We start from the raw sequence: 27978 nt of genomic DNA on the forward strand, positions 1-27978 counted from the left end.
TGCCTAAGAGGAGGAGGTCTGGATTTGCGATAAGTCAGGGTGACTTGGGGACCCTTTAAAAATTATGGGCAGGTCTTCCAGGATTCCCAACACCATTCCTGGGCATTCTAATTTTCAGGAGTCCCCTTTAAAGGTGCGGACTGGCTCCAGTTGTAAGCCTGCACCCTGCACTCCTGACTGGCTGGTTCTATTATGGGGATAGTCACATGTTCTCTGCAATTTTCATGGATTTTGGCCTGCTTTTCAAAGAGTCTTGGTTCAGACATCAGAGGTATCATGAACCATAGTTTGCTTGAAAGAACCCTTTGAAAGGCAAGTTTGAACGGTCCTTTTCAGGCACCCAATACCAGACTATGCGCCCCACCTACCCCCATGTCACTGCATGCTTCCTGTTTCAGGCAATGGTCATCCATCCAGTCCCCCAATGCCCATTATCTTCCAATGGTAAGCATTGGAAGCAGCACGGTAGCATTGTGGATAGCACAATTGCTTCACAGCTCCAGGGTCCCTGGTTCAATTCCCGGCTTGGATCACTATCTGTGCGGAGTCTGCACATTCTCCCAGTGTGTGCTTGGGTTTCCTCCGGGTGCTCCGGTTTCCTCCCACAGTTCAAAGATGTGCAGGGTTAGGTGGATTGGCCATGCTAAATTGCCCATAGTGGCCAGAATAGCCCTTAGTGTTGGGTGGGGTTACTAGGTTATGGGGATAGGGTGGAGGTGCGGTCCTTGGGTAGTGTGCTCTTTCCAAGAGCCGGTGCAGACATGATGGGCCGAATGGCCTCCTTCTGCACTATAAATTCTATGAAAAAATTTCCATACCCATTGATCCACAATACATTGCATAGAACCAATGATTCCTACAATAATAAGTTTTTTTTAAAAAAACTTTAATAAAGTAATTAATTTGTTACTTTCCACTATATTAAAAAATAATTTTACAATGGGATTATGGGCAATAAAAGTGTCAATCATTCAGACCCTTTCAGGTATTGCCAGCAGAGGGCAGCACAACCACCTCACGGCGCTGAGGTCCCAGGTTCGATCCCGGCTCTGGGTCACTGTCCATGTGGAGTTTGCACATTCTCCCCGTGTCTGCGTGGGTTTCGCCCCCACAACCCAAAAATGTGCCGAGTAGGTGGATTGGCCACGCTAAATTGCCCCTTAATTGGAAAAAATAATTGGGTAATCTAAATTTATTTTAAAAAAATGTATTGCCAGCAGAAACTGCAAATGCTGGAAACCTCTTAACCTTGTGTAAATAAACATCATTCAACTGTCAGCAGAGATCAGGGAGCCATTGCTGTCAATCAAGAAAAGTTTTCTCTGGGGCTCAGGTATTTCAACAAATTAATAGATTTCTTATTTTGAAACCGTGACCCCTCGTTCAAGTCCCCCACAAAGGGATACAGCCCCTCAGAATCTAGCCTGTCAAATCCTACGAGAATCAGACAATTATTTCATGTTACAAAAGCAGTACAAAAATTGACATGCAGTCACTCCATTTACAGATGATTGATTATTTAGTCGACAGAACTAAAAAGCAAAATTAAAAATAAACCAAGGTATTGGCAACACACAGTTAACATTACATGTCAGAACAATAATACTCATTTGCATGCAATAGGAAAAGGGTTAAAATGCAGAATAATTACACAAGCTTCAGAGGATTTATGAAAATTAAGCCTACCTTGCCTTGGCAATTGGTCACGTAACCCCTGGCAGTTACACCTTTAATGATGAAACTTGTTCCTTTTTCGATAAAAGCTTCATAATGTAGCTCCAACCCACTGCAAGGTACATTTAAATTAGGAAGAGTTTGATTCCATATAACTATAAAACAAATATTAATACTAAGCAATAGGACAGCTACAGCTTTGTACGCATAATCAACTAACACTCCTCTGTCAGATTGAAGCAGCAACTTGAAAGAGCTTCACATTTTTCATAAACCTAGTCCATAGTTGACTTGTCCAATTTATTACAAACATAGGAACAGGAGTGGGCTATGAGCCCCTCATGCCAATTCCTTGATTCCATCAGATCATGGTTGATCTGTGACCTAACATCATATGCATGCTTTTGCCCCACATCACTTAAAAGGCTTGGATAACAAAAATCTACTCATCAGATTTTGAAATTAATTAACCTGATATTATCATTTGAAGATGAGAGAATTCCAAATTTCTACCGTTGTGCTTCCCTAACATCAAGCTGCCATTTTAATTCTCTGTCAAACTCTGTCCTTCCAATAACATTGTCAGATTTCCAGCATTTGCAGATCTTGCAAACTTATATCAGATCATTCCTTAACGTTGTAAATTCCAAGAAATACAGCTGTATAATTTCTACATAACTTAGTGGAGTGGATGTGTCATTCTGGCAAATACAAAGGTGTGGACGTTACAGTAGTACAGAGCTCTGGTGTGGTACCACCTAGAGTATGCCATTGAGCCTACATATTGCAGATCAGGAAGGCGATTTACCCTTCGAAGGGATGCAGAGCAGTACAAATTAATCAGAATGACGGCAGAGCCAAAAGGTTTAAGTTACGAGAACCGGTTGAATAAACTAGGTTTATATTCCCTTGATTAAACAAACATCAGGAGAAATTGAACAAAGTGTTAATTAAAGGATTTGTTGGGGGGGGGGGGGGGGAGAAGAGAGATAAAAGAGAGCGACGAGAGACAGAGACAAGATATTTCTTCTAATGAAAGAGTTTCCTTTATTCTTGCACATGGCTGAATGTGTTGCTGAAAAGGCCAGCAGATATTGCTTATCCCTAATTCTCCTCGAACTGGTGGTGGAGCTGCCTTGAACCGCTGTAGTCCCAGTGGCAGAGGTAGATACAGCCAGTGTGACTGTTAGGAAGGGAATTCCAGGATTTTGACCCAGCGACAATGAAAGAAAGGAGATACAGTTCCAAATCAGGAGAGCATGTGGCTTGGAGGGGAACTTTCAAGTAGTGTTCCTACTTCTGCTAACCTTGTCCTTTTAGGTGATATAGGTCATAATTTTGGAATGCACTGACAAAAGAGCCATGGTGAGTTGCTGCAGTGCATCGGCAGGGCAGCACGGTAGCATTGTGGTTAGCACAATTGCTTCACAGCTCCAGGGTCCCAGGTTCGATTCCTGGCTTGGGTCACTGTCTGTGCGGAGTCTGCACGTTCTCCCCGTGTACGTGTGTTTCCTCCGGGTGCTCCGGTTTCCTCCCACAGTCCAAAGATGTGCGGGTTAGATGGATTGGCCATGCTAAATTGTCCTTAGTGTCCAAAATTGCCCTTAGTGTTTGGTGGGGTTACTGGGTAATGGGGATAGGGTAGAGGTGTGGGCTTGGGTAGGGTGCTCTTTCCAAGAGCCAGTGCAGACCCGATGGGCCGAATGGCCTCCTTCTGCACTGTAAATTCTATGATTCAAATTCTATGATCTGGTAGATGTTGCCACTTTGTATCGGTGGTGGAGGGAGTCAATGTTTAAGGCAAAGGATAGGGCGCCAAGCAAGCGGGTTGCTTTGTCCCAGATGTTGTCAAACTTGTCGTATTGTTGAAGTTGCACTCATTTGGGCAAGTACAGATTAGTCCATCAGACTCCCTACTTGTACCTTGTAGATAATGGACAGGTTTGGGTGAATTACAAGATGCGCAATCCCAGCCTCTGACCTAATGTTGTTACCACAGTATTTGTATGTGAGACCCAGTTCAGTTTCTGGTCGATGGCAACCCCCAGGATGGGGATTCAGTGATGTTAATGACATTGAATGTCATGGTGAAATTATTAATTTTCTCTTGTTGGAAATGGTCATTACTTGACACTTAAGTGGCAAGTAATGCCCAAACCTGAATATTGTCCAGGCCATGTTGCATACGGACTGTTTGATTATGAGCCGTTGCAAATGGTACTGAACTTTGTGCAATCTTTAGCAAACATCCTCACTTCTGATCTTACGAGAATGTCATTCAGGAAGTACATTATGCAACACACTCTTTGAAAAAATGTTGGCATTCTAAGTACTGTTTCCTGGTAAAGTGTGCACTGGAATAAAGATATTTAATATGTTCTGCATTCACAAATAGATGGGAATGGTTGAGCATGTTCAAATAGAACGTTGTACCGCAGAGTTATGTTTTAAACAGCAATGTGAGTGAATGCAGGCTGGTTGGGAACATTGGAACGAGTGGAACACGACTGCAGTATGCTCGAGTTCCCATTTCTTAGTTAGAAATAGTTCTCGGGTCAGAATAAGTTCTTTCTTGTTCAGTCCGCAGGGCAGTTGAAAGTGGATTAGACTGCAACGGTCCAATTACTGTCTGCATAAACTGGGTTTAAAATGGACCAGAGCATTCCATTTGCAGCCTGGGATGGGGGTCTTCAGCCACATTTGGGAGTTGTTACTGAGAGGCCGGACTCCCGTCTCTTGCATGGCCTTGGGAAGAATTGCGTTGAAATCGAATGGCCTCAAACCAGACCATTCCCTCAGCAACAGAGGGGAGAGAGGAGCAGCAAGCTAGACCGAGTAAATTTACAAATTAGTGAAACATGTTTCCATTTTATTTGACTACCCACAATTTTGAAGAGGTGGATCATTTTTGTGGTCCATTTTTCAACATCCCGCAACCCACCAGAGGGCCGCAATCCCCTGAAAAACAGCTGTAAACCATTCATTTTTCTCATCCTGCAATAGTCCACTTTGTCTGATTTTTTCATAGGCTTCATCATGGTGTCAATACAATTGTAAATTTAGGATATTCTGCAGAAAACCAAGTAATCTGGCAGCTTTTTCATGACACGGCTTTTTAAAAATAAGGTTTGAAAGTCGGAATTAAAAGGAACGGCTCGGACAGACTTGTATTGAATTTGAAAGGGTTAAGCAGCACAAATTTAATAGGTGGATACGAACATTGGGAGCTGGGGTGGCACAGTGGTGCAGTTGTTAGCACTGCTGCCTCATGGCAGCGAGGACACAAATTTGATCCCGGGTCACTGTCAGTGTGGAACATTGAACATACAGTGCTGAAGGAGGCCATTCGGCCCATCGAGTCTGCACCGACCTACTTAAGTCCTTACTTCCACCCTATCCCCGTAAACCAATGACCCCTCCTAACCTTTTTTGGTCACTAAGGGCAATTTATCACGGCCAGTCCACCTAACTTGCTCATTTTTGGACTGTGGGAGGAAACATGAGCACCCGGAGGAAACCCACGCAGATACAGGGAGAGCGTGCAGACTCCGCACAGACAGTGACCCAGCAGGAAATCGAACCTGGGACCCTGGCGTTGTGAAGCCACAGTGCTAATCACTTGTGCTACCGTGCTGCCCACTGTGGAGTTTGCACATTCTCCCCAAGTCTCTCCCCCACAACACAAAGGTGCGCAGAGTTACGTGAACTGTCCACACTAAATTGGCCCTTAATTGGAAAAAAGAATTGGGTACTCTAAATTCATTTTAAAAAACATTGGGAGTTGAAATTAACTATGAGGCTCAGAGAAGTAAATTATCTTGGAAGAATTTATGAATTCATTACCTTCTGTGATAAGAACCCATGTTGAAGGCCAAAGAGTGATAACCTTTACAAAAGCAGAAACAATGGCTAACGATTATGAGCTGAACCATAAATTTGAACCCTTGTTCCATCCATAATTTTGAAAAGGATAGGAAATGGGAGAATGAAAGAAAGGCAGGTAGCCACGGTAAAGAATGGATAACTGGGAATACTCAGATCTCCTTCTCGGACCAGGAAGGTACTGATGTTGGAGGTGGACCATTCCACATACCTTGGGAGCCTCCTCTCGGAGCGAGCAGACATTGATGACCAAATGCAACATCGACTCCAATGTGCCAGTGCAGTCTTTGGATGCCCGAGGAACAGGGTATTCGAAGACCGAGACCTCCAGTCCAACAGCAAGTTCATGGTCTACAGAGCAGCCGTGGACCCGCCCTCCCATATGCGTCAGAAACATGGACAATGTACAGCAGACACCTCAAATCCTTGAGAAAGATATTGCCAATGTTGCATCTGCAAACCTCTACAAATTTACTGGCAGGATAGGCGTACCAACGAGAGCGTCCTCTCCCAGGCCAATATCCCCAGTGTCGAAGCACTAGCCACGCTCGACCATCTGCGATAGGTGGGCCACATTACTCGCATGCCTGATACAAGACCCAAAACAAGTCCTCTACTCAGAGCTCCGCAATGGCAAGCGATTATTAGGAGGGCAGAGGAAACCTCCCTAAATAAGTACAACATCCCCACTGACACATGGGAATCATTTGCCTTAGGACGCACAGGCCGGAGAAAAAGCATCCACGAAGGTGCCTTGATCACCTTGAGGGTCATAGGGTGGATCACGTGAAAAGAAAACGCAGAATCCAGTGTCCCATCCACCTCATCAAACACCACCTGCCAAACCTGTGGCAGAGTCCACAGATTCAGGATTGGACTATTCAGCCACCGCAGAACCCACCTCCCTGGAATGGCAGCAAGTCATCCTCGACGCTGAGGGACTGCTCAAGAAGAGGAGAATATTAAAGCAGGGAACCCTGGCAGCAGCTGTACAGGATATTTGTGAAACTACACCTGGAATACTGCATATAGTACTGCTCTCCTTATTTCGAGAGGAGTATTTTTTTTGGAGGCAGCTCAAAGAAGGTACACTAGATTGATTCCTGAAACAAATGATTGCCTAATGAGGAAAAATTGAGAAGTTTGGAATTCAGAGAGGTGGTGATTGTATTGAAACATACATAATACTGACAGATAGATTCTAAGAGCAGGTTACTCCTCATGGGGAAATCCAGTTTGCATATTTAAGATGGATCGGAGGAGGAATTTTCTTCTTCTAATTTGTTAATCTTTGGAACCAAAGAGCAGTGAATGCTGGGCTAGTAAGCATATTCACGGCTGCGTTAGACCAGGGGAGGGGGGGGGGGGGGGGGGCTGTATGGTGTGCGGGGCAGGTAGGAAAGTGGAGCAAAGTTCTCATTCAGATCATCCATGTTCTTATAGAATGGTAGAGCAGGTTCAAGGGGCCAAATGTAAATAGTCTACTCCCATTTCGATGTTCCCATGTCCCATGTTCAATCTTGCATGATGTCCACTTTTAGAATTCAGATTCAGACTTGCTTTTTTTCTCAATTCCTTTAAAACTGCTCAAAACATCCATTCTCTTCAAATTTAACGTGCAGTCCCACCTCAAACACTATTAAACAGTTCAAATTGATTGTTGGGCAATCTCTTGACCAAATTCAATCAGGTTTAAAGGTGAGAGTCTCAGCCAAAGGTGGCAAGTTTAACTGAATCATAAGCGTGGTTACAGTATGAGATCTCCATTCGGCCCATCATGTCTGTGCCACGTCCCTGCAAGAGCAATTCGCCTGCCACTAACACACCTTTTCCTTATAATCTTGCAAATTCTTCCTCTTCAGAAGCCACGGTTCAATCTGCCTCATCATACTTTCAGGGAATGCATTCAAGTTTCTAAACCACTTGCTATGTAAAAAAACAGCTTTGCCTCATGTTACTTCTTTCATCAATAACTTTAAATCAGTGGTCTGTTTCTTCATTATGAGAATAGTTTTTATTTATTTACTTTGTCCCGATTCCTCATGATTTTGAAACACCACATCAAATCTCCTCCCCGAAGTGACCACCACCCCTCTCAGCTTCCCCAATCTATATAACTGACATATTAAAGCAAAGTCTCTGCACATCACAGTGCAATACATAAAATTAACTTTTCACAATTGGAAGTCGGGGGGGGGGGGGGGGGGGGGGGGGGGGGGGAGGGGGGAAGAGAGAGAGAGAGAGAGAGAGGATTTAAGGAAGACATTCAAACAGGAATTGCATTTAAGCGAGTGGAAATAAATGGTATGATTATATAGCAAGGTTAAATGCAAAGTTAGAGCTTGCTCTATTCTATCGGAAAAATATTAAATCTGAATTCTCCCAGCAGTGACCTGTGGATTTTCTAAGTGAAATTTTTAATTAGGAATGGTTTTATTGTAGCCTTTTGGGAAATAATAATAATAATAATCACTTATTGTCACAATGTAAGGCTTCAATTAAGTTACTGTGAAAAACTCCGAGTCGCCACATTCCGGCGCCTGTTCGGGGAGGCTGTAACGGGAATTGAACCCGCGCTGTTCTGCATTACAAGCCAGCTGTCTTAGCCCACTGTGCAAAACCAGCCCCATCTAGATTAACTAGATTAAGACTGCAAAAACTCAGACAGGAAACAGATTCCTTTGATTGCAATTTAGGTTTCAAACGTGCACATGACTCAGCATGGGAATTAATTAACTGGAGAAGGAATTTATTATTCTGAGGGTATATTACCGACTACAAATTTAGCGCATTTCAATGGGTGCTACATTTTAAATTATTAAGCAGATATAGACAAGCAATGTGACCAATGATCTACAATGTTTAACTTAATATGGTATGAAACCTGATCAGAATGAAGGTTCAACATTTAATAAAGACTCTATATTGTACTGTCTGGATTTTGAAGGGAAGCGGAAGTGAAGTGAAGGATAAATTTAAAAAGACAAATTGCTCATTTACAATCCACCACAAACTGATATCTGCAATACCTTGCTTCCACAATTGGCTTGATAACAGAAGATGATTGTGTAGAATGCCCAAATTCATCTTGCAAATCTAGAGGAATGTTGAAAGGCACAGCAATGCGAAATGGAGGATCCAGCAATCCAACTGTAAATTTATCAGGTTTTCCCTCTTAAAGAAAACAAGATATTAAAAATGAGATTAAGCTTAGTCAAAGACCGTACAAACTTTGAATAATTTACTATTAGAATGCATAAACTCTTCATGTAAACAAGTCTACTCCACCATTCAATGGGATCATGACTGATCTTATAATCCTCAACTCCACTTTCTTGCCTTATCTCCATAACCCTTGATTCATTTACTGATTAAAAATCTATCTCAGCCTTGAACCATACTTAATGACCTAGCTTCTACAGCCCTCTGCGGTAAAGAATTCCACACAGATTCACTATCCTCAAAAGAAATTATCTGTCTTAAATGGGCGATCCCTTATTCAAAGGGTTGCCCTCAGGTCCTGGACTCTCCCACAGGGGGAATACAACTTCTTAGCATCTACCCTGTCAGGCCTCCTGAGAATCCTATGTGTCGCTATAAGCTTGCATCTCATTCTTCTAAACCCCAATGAGTACAGGCCCAAAGTACTCAACCCCTCCATACCCAAGATCAACTGGATGTAGAGATGCTGGCGTTGGACTAGGGTGAGCACAGTAAGAAGTCTTACAACACCAGGTTAAAGTCCAACATGTTTGTTTCAAACACTAGCTTTCGGAGCACTGCTCCTTCCTCAGGTGAATTAAGAGGTATCCAGAAACCTATATATAGACAAATTCAAAGATGCCAGACAATGCTTAGAATGTGAACATTTGCAGGTAATTAAGTCTTTACAGATCCAGAGATAGGGGTAACCCCAGGTTAAAGAGGTGTGAATTGTCTCAAGCCAGGACAGTTGGTAGGATTTCGCAAGCCAAGGCCAGATGGTAGGGGATGAATGTAATGTGACATGAATCGCAGGTCCCGGTTGAGGCCGCACTCGTGTGCGGAATTTTGCTATAAGTTTCTGCTCGGCGGAACATAATTTCAAGCCAAAATCAAAGTCAAAATTATGAGCTGGGGACACAATTGGAAAATGAAACTACAGAAATGACAGGAACAAAACCAAAATTCACACCTCTATTGAAACCAAAGCATTTTTGAATATCACAAAGGAACTTTGAACATCACAAAGGAAACAATGTAATCAGAGACCTGAGAGGTGAGGTCATGTTAAAATGAATACTTGGGGGCAGCACGGTGGCGCAGTGGGTTAGCCCTGCAGCCTTAAAGCGCCGAGATCCCAGGTTCGATCCCGGCTCTGGGTCACTGTCCGTGTGGAGTTTGCACATTCTCCCTGTGTTTGCGTGGGTTTCACCCCCATAACCCAAAGATGTGCAGGTTAGGTGGATCAGCCATGCTAAATTGCCCCTTAATTGGAAAAAAATAATACTCTAAATTTTTTTTTTAATGAATACTTGGTCGTGTTCGAAAAATCTCCCTTTTCAATCCAAGTGAAATAAAAGTTACTTTACAATAAAGTCATAAAAACTTAATAACTTAGAAAGAGAACATAAACCCAGAGACCAGAGCAGGAACTACCAGAACTCAGAAGCAGAGAAGGAACAAGCAGCTCAGAGTCAGCTTGGTCATGGGAAAGGGACAGAGCCTTGTAGCCGAGCTAAAACAGCTAATACATCTAAGGAGGGCCAGAATTTAAAGAGGAGGCAGAGTCAGCTCAGAGACAGTCAGCAGATCCAGCTCTCTCAGCTCGATACATGGAGAAGATAGGACATAGCAACCGAGCTAACCAGCGAATACATCTAAAGACCAGATTTTAAAAAGATTGATTGTCAAGTTGGGCCTGAAGGTCCCTTCAACCAACCAGAAGGATCCATAAGCAAGATCTTTTTACCTTTCTGTAAAGACAGTGATTGCAGCTTTTAAAAGAAAAAATATAATAATAAATAACTTAATTTAACCTGAAACAGTGGTTATTCCTAAATCTACTTTATTTACTTAGCAATGCGGGACCCAGGATCGATGCGACTAATTGGTAAGTAGATGAAATCTTCTGTGAAGGTATGGGTTATACCGGGGGATAACTTGAAAATATAGTTTGACCTGAATAGGACCCACCGAAGCCTGAAGGAGTCAGGGAGTGAGAATCCCTGTTCACCATTTGGAATGGTATTCTAAGAATAGTGGTGAGTTTTCAACAACAGTCTATATATATATATATGTTTCTGGAACATATCTCAGTGCTCCGAAAGCTAGTGTTTGAAACAAACATGTTGGACTTTAACCTGGTGTTGTAAGACTTCTTACCAAGATCAACCTAGTGAACCAATGCCAATATATCTTTCCTTGTATAAGGGGTCCAAAACTGCTCACCATATTCCAGGTGTGGTCTAACTAGCCTTATTTAGTTTTAACAAGACTTCCTTACTTTTACCTTCCTTTGAAATAAAGGCTAATATTCCATTTACCTTCCAGGTTACCCGAATTTGCATACTAGATTTTTGTGATTTACGCACAAGGATCCCCAAACCACTGTGCTGCAATTTTCTGTAGTCTTTCTCCATTTAAGTAGTATTCAGTTCCTTTATTCTTCCTGTCAAAGTGCATTACTTCGCATTTTCCTACATTATATTCCATCTGCCAAGTTTTTGCCTACTCACTTAGCCTGTCTGTATCTCTTTGTAGACTCTTGTGTCATCCTCACTACTTGCCTTCCCACCTATTCTTGGCGTAATCTCAGAGTAAGGGTCGCCCATTTAAGACAGATTATTTCTTCTGAGGATAGTGAATCTGTGGAATTCTTTACTGCAGAGGGCTGTAGAGGCTAGGTCATGAATTACTTTGCCTTTATATTTAAGGGTCTGAATGATCTTCATTTTGAAGGTCTGTGTCTCCTGCCCGGTAACTATTTTTGACGGCTGTATATCCACATTGAGCCAATGCAGTTTGTCTGACAAGACCATGGGGCTGGATTTTCCAGTGGCACCCACCTGCCAAAACCAGAAATCCCCGCCCGAGGTCAATGGACCTTTAAATGATCCATCAAAAGTTTCCAACCCGCCAGCAGACAGGACCGGAAATCTTCCCCCATGACTGCAGTTTAAATTCTGGACCAGAATTGCTTACTGGGGTCCTTTATGTTTCCCAGGAACTGGGAACTTCCGGTTGCGGCGATGCAGTGCTAAGCCGCACGTTCGGTAGCTCCCGCTATTTTTGGACTTTCGGGCTCTTTTAACTTTTCCCCGGATGGGAACGCAGCCTCTGTGCTTGGCAGCCTGTGGATGGGCTGGACTAGAAGAGGAGCGACCAGAAAATCGACTTTACAGCAAAAGAAGGTGCGAGGCAGAAAGGACAAGATGGCGGCGGGCGGGGAACCGGCAGCAAGGCAGCAGTGGGCGCGGGAGCAGCAGGAGCTGCTGCTGCACTCCTTCCAGGAACTAAAAGCTGAGATCCTGGAGCCATTTAAGGCATCGCTGGACAGGCTCGGGGCGACTCAGATGGCTCAGGCTGCGGAGATTTGGGAGTTGCAGCAGAAGGCTTCGGAGAACGAGGACGAACTCCTGGGCCTGCCGGTGAAGGTGGAGTTGTACGAAGCACTTCACAAGAAATGGTTGGCAAGGATGGAGGAGATGGAGAACCGTTCCCGCCGGAAGAACCTGCGGATTTTGGGCCTCCCGGAGGGGCTGGAAGGTTCTGATTTGGGGGCCTACGTGGTCCTGATGCTGAACTTGTTGATGGGTGTGGGGTCGTTCCGGGGACCTCTGGAGCTGGAGGATGCCTATTGGGTGCTGCTGCGGAAGCCCAGGCCGAACGAGCCGCCCAGGGCGGTGTTGGTCCGCTTTCAACGCTTGGTCGACCGTGATTGTGTGCTTCGTTGGGCGAAGAGGGAGAGGAGTAGCAAGTCGGAGAATACGGAGATCAGGATCTACCAGGACTGGAGTGCGGAGGTGGCGAAGAGAAGGGCTGGGTTTAACCAGGCAAAGGCAGTGCTCCACAAGAAGGGGGTCAAGTTTGGTCTGTTACAGCCAGCACGCCTGTGGGTCACTTATAAAGACCGCCAACTTTATTTTGACTCCCCGGGGGAGGCCTGGACTTTTGTCCAGAAAGAGAAGCTGGACTTGAACTGGGGGCTGGGGAACGTTGTACACAGCCCGTAGGCTTTGTCCTCCTTGATATCCTTTCGCTTTATTGGTTCTATTGGACAACGTTTTTTGCTGTTCTGCTTTTTTCTTTTCTGCTTTTCGGGACCGTTATCTGTTTACTTGGGTGTTTTATCATATCATGTTGGGATTTTTATTTTATTATTTCACTGGTTGAGAGTTTGGGTGGGGTTTGAAGCCCTGTTGGGTCAGGTGCCTGTCTTCCCGCGTTTTGGGTTGTGGGCGGGGCTTGGGATGGAAGCGCGGGCTTTTCTCCTGCGCTGGAGAAGCAGGGGGCGGGGTCGACATTGGGGGAATGGTTGTGGGACACTGGGGAGGGTCATTGGGGTGGCAGGAGCAGCCAGGGTCAGCAGGAGTCGGCTGACTTACGGAAGTATAATGGAAGGAGTTACGCAGCTAGGGGGTGCCCTAGCTTGGTGGGGGTGTTGGGGGGGGGGGTTACTGGGTTGCTGCTGGAATGACCAAGAGGGAGCTGGAGCGGGTAGAGGGGGTCGGGATGGGGGTCTGTCGCTGTGGGGAACGGGCTGAACGGGGGCGTGGGCACGTGGCGGATTACGGAAGGGTGATGGCTAGTCGACGGGGATAGGTGGCCCTCCGATCCGGCTGATCACCTGGAATTTGAGGGGACTGAATGGGCCGGTCAAACGGCCCCGCGTGTTCGCGCACCTGAGGGGGCTGAAGGCGGACGTGGCCATGCTTCAGGAGACGCACCTGAAGGTGGCGGATCAGGTTAGGTTGAGAAAGGGGTGGGTGGGCCAAGTGTTTCATTCGGGGCTGGATGCAAAAACTGGGGGGGGGGGGGGGGGGGGGGGAGAGGGTGTCGTTTGAATCGTCGAGTGTGGTGGCAGACAGCGGCGGGAGGTATGTGATGGTGAGCGGCAAGCTACAGGGGGAGCGGGTGGTGCTGGTCAATGTATACGCCCCGAATTGGGATGATGTGGGTTTTATGCGGCGCATGTTGGGCCGGATTCCAGATTTGGAGGCGGGGGGGGGGATTTCAACACGGTGCTGGATGGGAGGGGTGGATCTATGGAGGTTCGCGAGGCCGAGGGCCAGGGAATTTTCATACTTCTCCCATGTGCATAAGGCCTATTCCCGGATCGATTTTTTTCGTTATGAGTAGGGCGCTGATTGCGAGGGTAGCAGACGCTGAGTATTCGGCAATAGCCATTTCTGACCATGCCTCGCATAGGGTGGGCCTTGGGCTGGGGAGGAGAGGGACCAGCGGCCGTTGTGGCGCTTGGAGGTGGGGCTGCTGGCAGACGAGGAGGTGAGGGGGCGGGTTCGAGGCTGTATCGAGAGGTATTTAGAGGCCAACGATAATGGGGAGGTCCGAGTGGGGACGGTCTGGTAGGTGCTGAAGGCGGTGGTTCGGGGGGAGTTGATCTCCATTCGGGCCCATAGGGAGAGAGGGGAGCAGAGAGAGAGAGGGAGAGATTGGTGGGGAAGATGGTGAGGGTGGACAGGAGGTACGCGGAGGCCCCGGAGGAGGGATTGCTAAGGGAGCGGCGCAGCCTCCAGGCTGAGTTCGACTTGTTGACCACCAGAAAGGCGGACGCTCAGTGGAGAAAGGCACAGGGTGCGATGTACGAATATGGGGAGAAGGCGAGCAGGATGCTGGCACACAAGCTTCGTAAGCGGGATGCGGCTAGGGAGATTGGTGGAGTTAAGGATCGGGGAGGAAATGTGGTGCGGAGGGGGTAGACCTTAATGGGGTCTTCAGGGACTTTTATGAGGGACTATATCGGTCAGAACCTCCGGCGGAGGAGGCGCTTTTTGGACCGGCTGAGATTTCCGAGGGTGGAGGAGGGACGGGTGGAAGGTCTGGGGGCACCAGTTGAGTTTGAGGAGCTGGTCAAAGGGATAGGGAACATGCAGTCGGGGAAGGCGCCGGATGGGTTCCCGGTTGAATTTTACAAGACGTATGCAGACCTGCTGGGCCCCCTATTGGTTAGGACCTTTAACGAGGCAAGGGAGGGAGGGAGGGGGGGGGGGGGGGGGGGGGGGGGGGGGGGGCTTTGCCCCCGACGATGTCTCGGGCGCTGATCTCCTTGATTCTCAAGCGAGACAAGGCTCTCCTGCAGTGTGGGTCGTACAGGCCGATCTCACTTTTGAATGTGGACGCCAAGTTGTTGGCAAAGATCTTAGCCACGAGGATAGAGGACTGTGTGCCGCAGGTTATCCACGAGGATCAAACGGAGTTTGTGAACACTAATATACGGAGGCTCTTGAACGTTATCATGATGCCGGCGGTGGAAGGGGAGGCGGAGATAGTGGTGGCGCTGGATGCGGAGAAGGCCTTTGATAGGGTCGAGTGGGGGTACTTGTGGGAGGTCCTGGAAAGGTTCGAGTTTGGGGAGGGGTTTGTCAGTTGGGTGGGGCTGTTGTACAAGGCCCCGATGGCGAGCGTGGCCACGAACAAGAGGAGGTCGGAGTAGTTTCGACTATACCGAGGGACGAGGCAGGGGTGTCCCCTGTCCCCCCTACTTTTTGCGCTGGAAATCGAACCCCTGGCTATGGCGCTGAGGGAGTCGGGGAATTGGAGGGGGCTGGTCCGGGGTGGGGAAGAGCACAGAGTGTCGCTCTATGCGGACGACCTATTGTTGTATGTGGTGGACCCGGTGGGGGGAAATACCGGTGGTGATGGGGATTCTCCGGGAATTTGGTATAAGCTCAACTTTGGGAAGAACGAGATGTTTGTGGTGCACCCGGGGGACCAGGAGGGGGGATTGGTAGGCTCCCACTGAAAAGGGCGGAGAGGAGCTTCAGGTACTTGGGGGTTCAGGTGGCCAGGAGCTGGTGGGCCTTGCTTAAGCTTGACCTCACAAGGCTGGTGGAGGAAATGGAGGAGGAGTTTAAGAGGTGGGACATGCTGCCGCTGTCACTGGCAGGTAGGGTGCAGTCAGTCAAGATGACGGTGCTCCCAAGATTTCTGTTCCTGTTCCAGGGCCTCCCCATCCTTATCCCGAAGGCGTTTTTCAGGCGGGTTAAAAGGAGCATTACGGGGTTTGTGTGGGCACATGGGACTCGGAGGGTGCGACGGGTGTTCTTGCAGCGGGGCAGGGATGGGGGGCTGGCGCTGCCCAACCTCTGTGGGTATTATTGGGCTGCCAACGCAGCAATGGTGCGTAAGTGGGTAATGGACGGGGAAGGGGCAGCATGGAAGAGGATGGAGATGGTGTCCTGTGTGGGCACGAGCCTGGAAGTGCTGGTAACGGCGTCGCTGCCGCTCCCTCCAATGAGGTATACCACGAGCCTGGTGGTGGCGGCTACCCTCAAAATTTGGGGGCAATGGAGGCGGCACAGGGGGGAGGTAGGGGCCTCGATACGGGGGAACCACCGGTTTGTTCCGGGGAGAATTTATGGCGGGTTCCTGAGTTGGCACAGGGCAGGTGTCTGGAGGCTGGGGGACCTGTTCATAGACAGGAAGTTCGCGAGCCTGGGTGAGCTGGAAGGGAAGTTTGGGCTCCCCCCGGGGAACATCTTTAGGTACATGCAGGTAAGGGTGTTTGTCAGGTGGCAGGGTTCCCTCTGTTGCCACTGCGTGGGGTCCAGGACAGGGTTCTCTCGGGGGTGTGGGTTGGAGAGGGGAGGATCTCGGAAGCGTACCAGGTGATGCAGGAGGTAGACGAGGCCTTGGTGGAGGAGCTGAAAGGTAAATGGGAGGAGGAGCAAGGCGAGGAGATTGAGGAGGGGACATTGGGCGGATGCCCTAGAAAGGGTGAGCTCCTCCTCCTCTTGTGCGAGGCTCAGCCTCATACTGTTTAAGGTGCTGCATAGGGCTCATATAACCGGGACAAGGATGAGCCGGTTTTTTGGGAGCGAGGACAGGTGTATTAGGTGCTCAGGGAGCCCAACAAACCATGTCCATATGTTTTGGGCATGCCCAGCGCTGGGTGAATTTTGGAAGGGTGTAGCAAGGACGGTATCGAGGGTGGTAGAATCCAGGGTCAATCCAGGCTGGGGACTCGCAATATTTGGGGTTGCAGAGGAGCCAGGAGTGCAGGAGGCAAAAGAGGCCGGCATCCTGGCCTTTGCGTCCCTAGTAGCCCGGTGGAGGATTCTTCTTCCGTGGAAGGATGCAAGGCCCCCAAGCGTGGAGGCCTGGGTCAAAGATATGGTGAGGTTTATTAAATTGGAGGGGGTGAAAATTTGCCCTAAAGGGATCAGTGCAGTGGTTTTTCAGGAGATGGCAACCATTCCTGGATCTCCTGGCAGAACAATAAAAAAAAAGAGGTCAGCAGCAGCAGCAATCCCGGGTTTGGGGGAGGAGGAGGGGGGTTTGGTTTGGTCTCTGTTTTGTTTTGGGTTGAATATTTGTTCTTTGCCAATGACGGGTGTTAATTTATTTTTTCTCTTTTGTATATACGGGGCGGGGGGTCCTGTTCTCTTTGTTCTTAGTATTCTCTGTTATTGTTATTTGTTTTGTGAAAATGTGAAAATTTGAATAAAAATTATTTAAAAAAAAAATGTTTCCCAGGAACTCTTCATCCTGAATGCCCTTATTTTCAACTGGCTGTTTCTTTCTCTGTTCCTTTCAACTGTGCTTAAAATCTGCACAATCGTAATGTCCGGTCCTGCCACAGTAAAAGCATTTGGTTCCCCCTGCTGGGCACATTGTACAGCGGTGCTGAGCTTTAGTGCTGTTGCAACATTTTGAAATACAATAATAATAATCACTTATTGTCACAAGTAGGCTTCAATGAAGTTACTGTGAAAAGCCCCTAGTCGCCACATTCCGGCACCTGTTCGGGAAGGCTGGAACAGGAATTGAACCCACGCTGCTGGTCTTGTTCTATATTACAAGCCAGCTGTCTTAGCCCACTGTGCTAAATATATCAAATATCAGATCTGTACGCCAGGTTTAACACATTGTTGGCTCTTTCACAATTCATGGACGACGAGCAACAAATTTGCAGTTTGTGTGACATCGAGACTTGGGAGGGGCCAATACGGTATGTAGGCCTAAATTCGGGTGCCCTGCCAATCAAAAAGCCCATCCCTTCAGCAGCTTTGGTGGGCTTTTTGATTGGCAGGGCTCCCGACTTTAGGGCTGAATACCGTATTGTCCTCTCCCAAGTCTCGATGTCACACAAACTGCAAATGTGTTGCTCATCGTCTATGAATTGTGAAAGTGCCAACAATTCGTTGTTAAACCTGGGGTACAGATCTAATGTTTCAGGTTTTCCATGTGGGAGTCTGCACATTCTCCCAGTGTCTGCGTGGGTTTCCTCCGGGTACTCCGGTTTCCTCCCACAATTCCCAAATTGTGTTAGGTGAATTGGACATTCTGAATTCTCCCTCAGTGCACCCAAACAGGCGCCGGAATGTGGCGACTAGGGGATTTTCACAGTAACTTCATTGCAATGTTAATGTAAGCCTACTTGTGACACCAATAAAGATTATTATCCAATTATGGGGCAATTTAGAGTGGCCAATCCACCTACCGTGCATATCTTTGGGTTGTGGGGGTGGGAAATGTGCAAACTCCACACGGACAGTGACCCAGCGCCGGGATTGAACCTGAGATTTTGGCGCAGTGAGGCAGCAGTGCTAACCAAACTATGTATTTATAAAGCACCATGATAAGCACCTGATGTTCAGGACACAGATTATTTTGCATCCATATTTCATAGATTATTTAACATTTCATTTAGTCACATACCAAGTTTCACCAATATGGCAATATCACGCGGCATTAACTGTTTACGAATCAACTTAATTTACATTTTGGTCTAAAATTACCAGCTGATAAAAATTAAACATATACCAAATGAGTTCTAGGAAAACATTAGAGAATAGGAATAGCAGACCGACTATTGTTGTCTGGGAAACTACATTCAAAGATATGGCTATGTTAGGCAATGGCTAACATTTAAAGAACTGATACATAGTTTGCAGCAAAACAACATTATTTTAATGCATACAAACCCAGAAAGGAAGGTGTTCCAAACGTGTCTCAGGAAAGATAAAAGGAAGAGGCCTATAAAATTGCCCCAAACCCCACCTGAGCAATTGGGGTATTTTAAAATTCTGCACAGGAGGGTCAAGATTAAGAAAGTGAAATTAGAATATATGAGAGTAAACTAGTGAGAAACATAAACACCAACCATAAAAGCTTCCATTGGTATCTAAAAAGGAAGAGATTAGCAAAAATATATGTGGGTCTATTGCAAGTGGAGTCAGGAAAATTTATAATAGAGGATAAGGAAATGGCAAAGAACTAAACAAATACCTCAAAGCTGTCTTCACAGAGGAACATACAATAACATCCCAGAAATAACAGAGAATCAAGGGACTAGTGTAAATGAGGAGATTCAATATACTAATTATTTGAAAAAAGAAAAAGAGATAAATTAATGGAACCTCAAAATGGGTAAATCTCCTGGAGCTGATGATCTGCATCCCAGTGTGTTGAAAGAGGTGGCATGCATTGGTGGTCACCTTTCAGAATTTTTGGACACTAGAATGGTCTTTGCAGATGGGAAGGTGGCAAATATAAAACAGCTGTTTAAGTGAGGAGGAAGAGGGAAAACAGGAGAGCTACACACCTACTAGCCTGACGTCAGTAGTGGGGAAAGGCGAAAACCTATTAAAAGGGCTGTGATAAAAGGAAACTTGGAAAATAATGGTAGGATTGGACAGAGTCAATATGGACTTGTTTAACAGACCTGTTGAGGATGTCACTAGCAGAATCGTTTAGGAGGCATTAAGGAGGAACCAGTGGATGTAGTATATTTAGATTTTCAGAAAGCTTTTCAGAAGGCCCCACAAAAGATGTTAGTAAACAAAATTAGAGCATAATGGATTGGGGGGGAAATATACTGGCATGGATTGAAAAACTGGTTAAAAGACAGAAAATAGACTAGGAATAAATGGGTAATTTCAGCTTCCATTGAATCCCTACAGTGCAGGAGGCCATTCGGCCCATCAAATATGCACTGACCCTCTGAAAGACCACCACCTCGCCGCCCTATCCCCATAACCCTACCTAGCCTTCAGACACCAAGGGCAATATAGCATGACCAACCCACCTAACCTGCACATCTCTGTGACTAGTGGAATACTACAAAGATCAATCCTCAGACCCAGAAATTCACAATCTACATCAATAATCTGAACAAAGGGATTAAATGTAATATTTCCAAGTTAGCAGGTGACAAAAAAAACTAGGTGGAAGTGAGTTGCGAGGGAGACGCAAAGATGTTTCAAAGGGATTTGGGCAGGCAAAGCAAGTGGGCAAAAATGTGGCAGATGGAATACTATCTGGAGAAATATGAAATAATTCCTTAAATGTGGAGAAACTGTCAAGTGTTGAACTTCAAAGAGACTTGGGTGTCCTTGCTCATGAGTCACTGAAAGCCAACATGCAGCTAACAGAAGCAATTAAGAGGGCAAGTGTATGTTCCAAGAGGATTTGAGTAAAATATATCTCACTGCAATGATATACAGTCTTGGTGAGACCTCACCTAGGAATATTGTGTCCCTTTTTGGTCTCCTTACCGAATGACAGATGTATTTGCCAGTGAGGAAATACAATTAAGGTTCACTAAATTAATTCTAATTGGAGGGATTATCCTACGAGAAATGATTAAATAGTCTGAACCTTTATTGTCTGGAGTCTAGAGAATCCTTGATTGACATAAGGAGTAGGAGAATGAAAGGTGATCTCATTCAAACATCTTTTCGGTCTTGACAAGGTAGATGCAGGAATAATGGGCGCGATTCTCCCAAAACGGGAGAAATCGTAAGGCTGGCGTCAAACCCGAGCGGGTTTGACGCCAGCACGCCCCTTCCCGACCGGGAACCGATTCTGGTCCCCGGTCGGGGCTAGCAGCCCGACGCCGTAAGCTCCGGCATCACGGGCTTAACGAATTTCGTTAAGCCCGCTTGCCGGAGTTAGCGCCGGCAGACGCGTCATATGACGTCAGCCGCGCATGCGCGGATTGGAAGACTCCAACCCGCGCATGCGCGGATGACGTCATCGCGTATTTGCGCGAAACCCGCGCATGCGCGGGCCGGGATGCCCCTCAGCCGCCCCGCGAATGGATACTGCGGGGCGGCGGAAGGAGAAATAGTGCGCGGGCATCGGGCCCGCTGCCGTGGTACTGCCGTGCCAATCGGTGCCATGGTTATAAAAAGCGAGTTGTTCCCGCCGTTTTTACGAACAGCCAGACCAGGTCTGTTTGCCGTTCGTAAAAACAGCGTAAAGGGCTGGGACTTCGGCCCATCTATCAGCTGTGAATCGCTGCCGGCCGTAAAAAAACGGCGGCAGCGATTCGTGTCGGGAGTTGGACCGGGGGGGGGGGGGGGGGGGGGGGGGGGGGGAGGAGAATAGCGGGAGGGCGGGAAAAATGTCGGGAAGGCCCTCCCGCTATTCTCCGACCCGTCGTGGGGGCGGAGAATCGCGCCCAATGTTTCCTCTGGCTGGAGTATCTACAACCAGGACAGAGTCGCAGAATAAGGGTTAGGACAGTGGTGAGAGAGAATTTCTTCATTCAGAGGGTGGTGAATCTTTGGAATTCTCTACCACAGAGGGCTCTGGAAGCTCAGTCATCGAGTATGTTCACGACAGTCTAATACATTTTGACATATTAAAAACAGCAAGAAAAATGAGGATAATACAAGAAAATTCTGTTAAAGTAGTTGATCAGCCATGATCTCAATGAAGGGTGGAGTAGGCCCGAACTGCTGAATGGTCTACTCCTATTGTAAATCAGGGAGTTCCTAGTTTGAAAGTAACTGCATAAAGAAGTGCACATTTTCAGAAGTGAGCTGATTTGTCAGTTCCAATACTGACCATGCCGCCATTGTCAACTACATTGACAATTCTTTCTTTGAACATGAATGAGAATTGGGCTTCACTGGCAAAGCTAGAACTATTGTCCATTCCAATTACCCTTTAAATGATCATGAATTGTCATCCTGAATACAAGTGATTGGCTTACTAGGGTAGTTAACAGATAACCACATTTAAGTGGGCCTGGAGAGAGACACAGTTGAACTCATAAATCCAGAGCATTAGTCCAAGCCTCTGGATTACAGGCCCAGTTACATAACCATTACAGCACCATACACCTACTTCCATGGAGGTGTACATATCCCTTTTCAAAGATGAAGACAGACATTCTGGGGAGCCACTCACATTCATTTTTGTTTAAATTTAGAGTACCCAATTATTTTTTTTCCAATTAAGGGGCAATTTAGCATGGTCAATCCACCTAACCTGCACATCTTTGGGTTGTGGGGGTGAAACCCATGCAGACATGGGTAGAATGTGCAAACTCCACACAGACAATTCAAACCCGGGTCCTCAGCGCCCCAGTCCTAACTACTGTGCCACATGCCGCCCCATCATTCATAAAGTGGAATCAAGAGTTGACTTCTAAAGTACAGGTATGCATGGACAAACTAAGAGACTAACATTCTACTTTCAAGAATTGCTTTGCCAATGTGCCCCAAACGTATGAAAAATTCTGGTGAAAAAAGCATTGTTCCCAAAGCTTTAAACAACAAAAAACTTAAAACTGCATAAACGCAAGGATTTCACAGAAAGCGAAAAGCACAATTAGATATTTTTCTAAAATTTTGGTCAAGTAGAGGGGCCTTTACTCTACAAAGCAGTCCATCTGTTCCTGACCATATTGCTAATGCTGGACACCTGAAAACTGCTGCACTATTTCCATTATTGACATCTTGCTTACTTACTTTGAGAATAGAAAATACCAAAAGAAAATGGGGAATGCGGCAAGGTACAAATAGAAGAAAAATGTAAGTTAATGATAACACTTCTGAATTATGGCATATTTTCCATCTTTTAAAAAAATAAGTCAAATAACTGATTCTTTACCTGTGACAGTGAATTTGAAGATTCTGCTTGGAAGAGGCCTTCCTGCATAAGTATCTGCGTTACTTTCATTCAATACTACTTGCAGTTTTAATGTGTAGATTCCAAGTTTGCTAATATTTTCTGGAAAACAAAAATGAAACTGAACTACAAAGTGAAACTATGGAGCTATGAAATTCAGTCTACTCCAATAAGCTAACTGAGCATTTTGCTTTTATGGGAGTTGATATTGGCATTGAATAATTGAAAAAATTGAAGTGTACCAGTAGGAAACACTTAAGATCTGAACTAGACATTTACAACTTTAGAACATGTACTTCTTCAATTTCTCTACTGAAGCAAGCACTTAGAAGGCAGTTCTAAAATACTGAGTTGTTTTATTTCACAAAAAGGCAAATGTGGAGTACAAACTTTCTGACCAAAATCATGCAGTTAAAATCTGTAATTGTATCAGCATGAAATGCAAAATAAATGCGAGCTCACATCAGCATTAACTTATGTGATTTTAAAAACATGGCATTTACTTATCCACCAACATTTCTGATCTGTAAACCTCAGCAAAACCTCACAACCTTCTCTTTTGTAAATCCAACTTTCCACCGGGCATGTTATTTCATCTTTCTATGCTCAGAGACAGGAATCAAAGGAGTTTCCAACACATGCAAGATGGTGTGCTATTGGTTAACTAAGGCCTGTGATATGGTGGAAGGAAGGAGAAATTAAATGACAAAAGGGATTTAAACCTATCTTTTATTTCTTTCTTCAGTCCATTACCATCTCCCTTTGTCTTACACCATCATCCCATTCGCCATTAACCTCCCCTGCCACCCACCATTAGACCACCATTTTTTTTGATTCTCTACCACTTTCCCTGCCTGTACCTACTTAAAACCAATTAGTTTTCTTTAAATTTAAAGTACCCAATTCTTTTTTCCCCAATTAAGAAGCAATTTAACGTGGCAAATTCACCTACCCTACACATCTTTGGGTTTTGGGGTGAGACCCAAGCAAAGACGGAGAGAATGTGCAAACTCCACAAAGACAGTGACCCAGGGCTGGGATCGAATCTGGGTCCTCAGCACTGAGGCAGCAGTGCTAACCACTGTGCCACCCAATTCTCTCTTGTTCTGACACAGAATCAAGAACATGAAATGTTGTTTCTCACTCCACAGATGCTGCCTTGACCTGCTGAGCATTTCTAACATTTTCTGTTTGTATTTCAGATTTCGAGCATCCTAAAAGCTCGTAGTTTGTTTTTGTTACAAATATTTTGTTGTTTTGTGATTGGAAAGGCCATTTCATTTCAACATATCTAACAACCTTAAAAATATGCATTTTTAAGAAAAGCTGTTTGTGGGCATTTAATTTAAAATATTACGTTTTTAGTCCCATAACCAATGGAAAATGGCCAAAAAAAATCACGAAACGTGACATACAACTTACTACTGAATATTTTATGAAAAACTCACCCATCTTTTTAAACCAATATGGCCATTTGCCACCATGTTGACTGATGTGAGAAACTATTTCCTTGTCACCAGTGGCAGCTGCAACATAAAGCAAAATTAGAACTACTGCAATGAATGTGAAAAGTAATTACTAATGCTATCAATACTATTTTTTTTGCATTTGTTCATTTACGGGGTGTGGGCTTTGCTGGCTAGACCAGCATTTATTGCCCATTCCTAGTTGCCCTTGAGATGGTGGTGGTGAGTTGCAGTTGCTGAGGTGTAGGTACACCCACGGTGCTGTTATGGAGGGAGATCCAGAATTTTGACCCAGCAACAGTAAAGGAACGGTGATATATTTCCAAGTCAGGATGGTGAGTGGCTTGCTGGGGAATTTCCAGATGGTGGCACTTCCAGGTATCAGCTGCTCTTGCCCTTCTAGATGGTAGTGGTCGTGGGTTTGGAAGGTGTTGGCCATAGGTGTTGGGTTACGGGTATAGGGTGGATACGTGGGTTTGAGTAGGGTGATCATGGCTCGGCACAACATTGAGGGCCGAAGGGCCTGTTCTGTGCTGTACTGTTCTATGTTCGATGTTCTACTCCTGACTTGTGCTTTGTAGATGATAGCCAGGCTTTGGGAGTCAGGTGAGTTACACGCCACAGGATGCCTAGCCTTTGACCTGCTGTGCAGCCACAGTATTTTTGTAGCTAGTCCAGTTCAATTTCTGATCAATGGTAACCCCAGGATGTTGATAGTGACGGATTCAGCAATGGTAATGCTATTGAATGTCATGGGGTAATGATGAGCTCCTCTCTTCCTGGAGATGTTCATTGCCTGACACTTGTGTGGCATGAATGTTACATGCCTGGATATTGTTCAATTCTTGCTGCATTTGAACACAGGCCGCTTCAGTATATAAAGTGTCTCAAATGATCCTGAACAATGTGCAGTCATCGGCTAACATCCCACTAATGATCCTATAATGGATGGATGGTCATTGATGAAGCAGCTGAAGATGGTTCAGTCTGGGACACTACCCTGAGGAACTCCTGCAGTGATGTCCCAGGACTGACTTGCAAAACCACAACCATCTTCCTTTGTGCCATGTATGACACCAACCAGCGGAGAGTTCCCCCCGATTCTCATTGACTCCAGTTTTGCTCGGGCTCGATCAGATGCTACCTTGATGTCACGGGCAATCATTCTCACCCCACCTCTCCCCTCTGGAGTTCAGCTCTTTTGTCCATGGAGCATACTGACCCCAGTGGAAACCAAACTGAGCGTCCGTGAGAAGATTATTTCTAAGTGCTGCTTGAAAGCACTGTTGATGACCCCTTCCAGCACTTTGCCGATGACCAAGAGTAGACTGACGGGGCAGTAACTGGCCGGGTTGGATTTATCCTTATTTCTTGTGCCCACCGATGACCAAGAGTAGACTGATGGGGCAATAACTGCCCAGGTTAGATATTTCCTTGTTTCTTGTGCCCAGGCCATAGCTGGACAATTTTCCACATTGCTGGGTAGATGCCAGTGTTGTAGCTGTACTCGAACAGTTTGGCTAGAGGCAAGTTCTGGCGCACAAGTCTTCAAAATTATTGCCGGAACATCATCAGGGTTCACAGCCATTGCAACATCCAGTGCCTTCAGTCATTTCTTGATATCACTGGAATGAATTGAATTGGATGGAAGACTGAAGTGTTGCTGGGGACCTCCGGAGAATCGTTGCAAATGCTTCAGCCATATCTTTTGCACTGATGTGCTGGGCTCCTCTATCATAGCGGATGGAGATAACTCTGGAACGTCCTTCTCCAGCGAGTTGTTTAACTGTCCACTACCACTCATGGCTAGATGTGGTATGACTACAGAGCTTTTATCTGATCCATTGGTTGCAGGATCGTTTAGCTCTGTCAATTATTTGCTGTTGTGCTGTTTGGCACGCTAGTCCTGTTTTGTAGCTTCACAAGGTTGACACCTCATTTTAGGTATGCCTGGTATTGTTCCTGGTATGTGTACCTGCACTCTTCGTTAAACCAGGGCTAGTCCCCTGGCTTGGTGGTGTCGAGAATAACTTCAGATCGTTTCAAGCCGTCCAGATAAATTCAGCAGTAAAACAACTCATTTGAAATAAAAGAAAAATAAACATCCAGTAATGTCTCTTTCCAAAAACCAGTTAAATAACGAACATTGAAAATTGAAAGAGGGGATGGGTAATGTCTACGGTCACATAGCGGATGGAGATGGCATCATACCAAGTTCTCCACCACTTTTGATTCTGTACAAAAATTTAACCATTTCAGCAAGCAGGTCATCTGCACAAAGAAATATACGTCTCTAAGAATAGCTAATGCCTCTAAAATTAATCAGTGGAAATTGACTTAAATGGAATGACACAGATAAAGTTTTCGAAGGAGAATGAAAAATTTTGTTCAGTATTTTAATCTGATTCCATTTTAGAGAAAGAGAGACAGACAGAGTTATGTAGAGAGAGTTACGTAGAGAGAGAGAGACTGATAGAGACAGCGAAAGTTGAGACAGCGAAAGAGAGCGAGTCAGGGAGGGGTAGTTAGATAAAGAGAAAGAGCGACAAGAGTTCCAGAGACAGACAGAGAGAGGGAGTTTTAGGCATCTAAACGTTGTTCTGAACTATTCACTGTCTCTGTATTCAGACTTTGACTTCAGACCTTGACTTTTTACTAGCTGTGATTATTTGAAAGCTTCAAATTGTCTACGCATTGTCTTTAAAGATTATAGTTTGAGTACAGTTAAAAAATTTTTTCTTTTCAAAGCTATCATTGGCATTTCCAGGGAAATTTTGATACACAGGGAATTTTAATCAGGGTGCATAATCACGTATGTAAGAATAAGAAAATATTAGTTTTATGGTGTTCAGTGGAGGTTAGGTTAGTTGAAATACATATGACAAATATGGTCAAGCCGGTGTTTCATTAGTTCAGGGTTAAAACTTCCCTGACACAAATAATCATCAGTAGGGTGAAACTAAACTGTCTCACAACGCAGATGTTTTAATTATGAGATTGCAGAATTACTTATAAACAACAGATGGGTAAATGAAATATGTCCATGAGTTTCAATAACATATTGTATTCCCTGAAAGACTTGATAACGGGAATTTGGCAGCACTCCAATTTTTACTCCCAGTCCATTTGAGTGAAAAATTTAAAAACAAGTTTCGAGATGCGAATGGCATCATTCCAATTTATCCACCCACTATATGCCCCTTTTTGTCTCTGCAAGACAATTAACCCTTTCAACAAGCTTTTGTGTGTAATCCAGAAGATGTCTTGACACTCCCATGCTGGTTTGCCTGTGAGCTCTGGCTTTTTAAATTCTGCTAAAGTAATGAACAGTCCACACAGTTGAAGATGCATTTTAATTGGAACTTACAAATCTTAAGTTTTGAATTTTCACCCTCTTAACGACCCAGACCTGACCATGTTCACAGATGGAAGTGCTTCCATCAGTGAAAGGGGGGAGCAGTTATCAAGATATGCTATAATCAACCAGGGTGGGGAGACAGTAGAATCAGCAGCATTCGAAACACCATTCTTGGACCAGCAAGCAGAATTGTTCGCACTAATACGCGCATGCGCACTAGGAGCAGGCACAAATGTAAATATTTATACAGACTCCAGATATGCTTTTGGAGTTGTACATGATTTTGGACAATTATGGAAGAACAGAGGATTTTTAACATCCGCTGGCACCCCAATTTCCCATCATCAGCTAGTAACCCAATTACTCCAAGCTCTTATGTTCCCAGAAAAGGTAGCAGTGATAAAGTGTACTGCCCATACGAAAGGAAAAACTCCAATAGGTGAAGGAAATAGGCAGGCTGACCACCAAGCAAAAGAAGCCTCAAAGTCAAAGGACATGGTAGTGCCTAAAATG

The 27978-nt window shown here is 45.5% G+C and overlaps 1 protein-coding gene across 3 annotated transcripts in view; it reads right to left on the reverse strand.

The window, feature by feature from the left end:
• The window catches only part of smchd1 (structural maintenance of chromosomes flexible hinge domain containing 1), a 217226-nt gene that overhangs the window by 130105 nt on the left and 59143 nt on the right, over positions 1–27978 (reverse strand). For all 3 annotated transcript variants that reach the window (XM_038809195.1, XM_038809194.1, XM_038809196.1), the window contains 4 exons: positions 24090–24167; positions 22624–22743; positions 8586–8730; positions 1687–1786 (listed from right to left, as the gene is read on the reverse strand). In XM_038809195.1, coding sequence (XP_038665123.1) covers positions 1687–1786; positions 8586–8730; positions 22624–22743; positions 24090–24167 — 443 coding nt within the window. The remainder of the gene's footprint in view (positions 1–1686; positions 1787–8585; positions 8731–22623; positions 22744–24089; positions 24168–27978) is intronic.

The sequence above is a fragment of the Scyliorhinus canicula genome, chromosome 10, assembly GCF_902713615.1.
Source record: "Scyliorhinus canicula chromosome 10, sScyCan1.1, whole genome shotgun sequence".
In the NCBI taxonomy this organism is placed as follows: domain Eukaryota; kingdom Metazoa; phylum Chordata; class Chondrichthyes; order Carcharhiniformes; family Scyliorhinidae; genus Scyliorhinus; species Scyliorhinus canicula.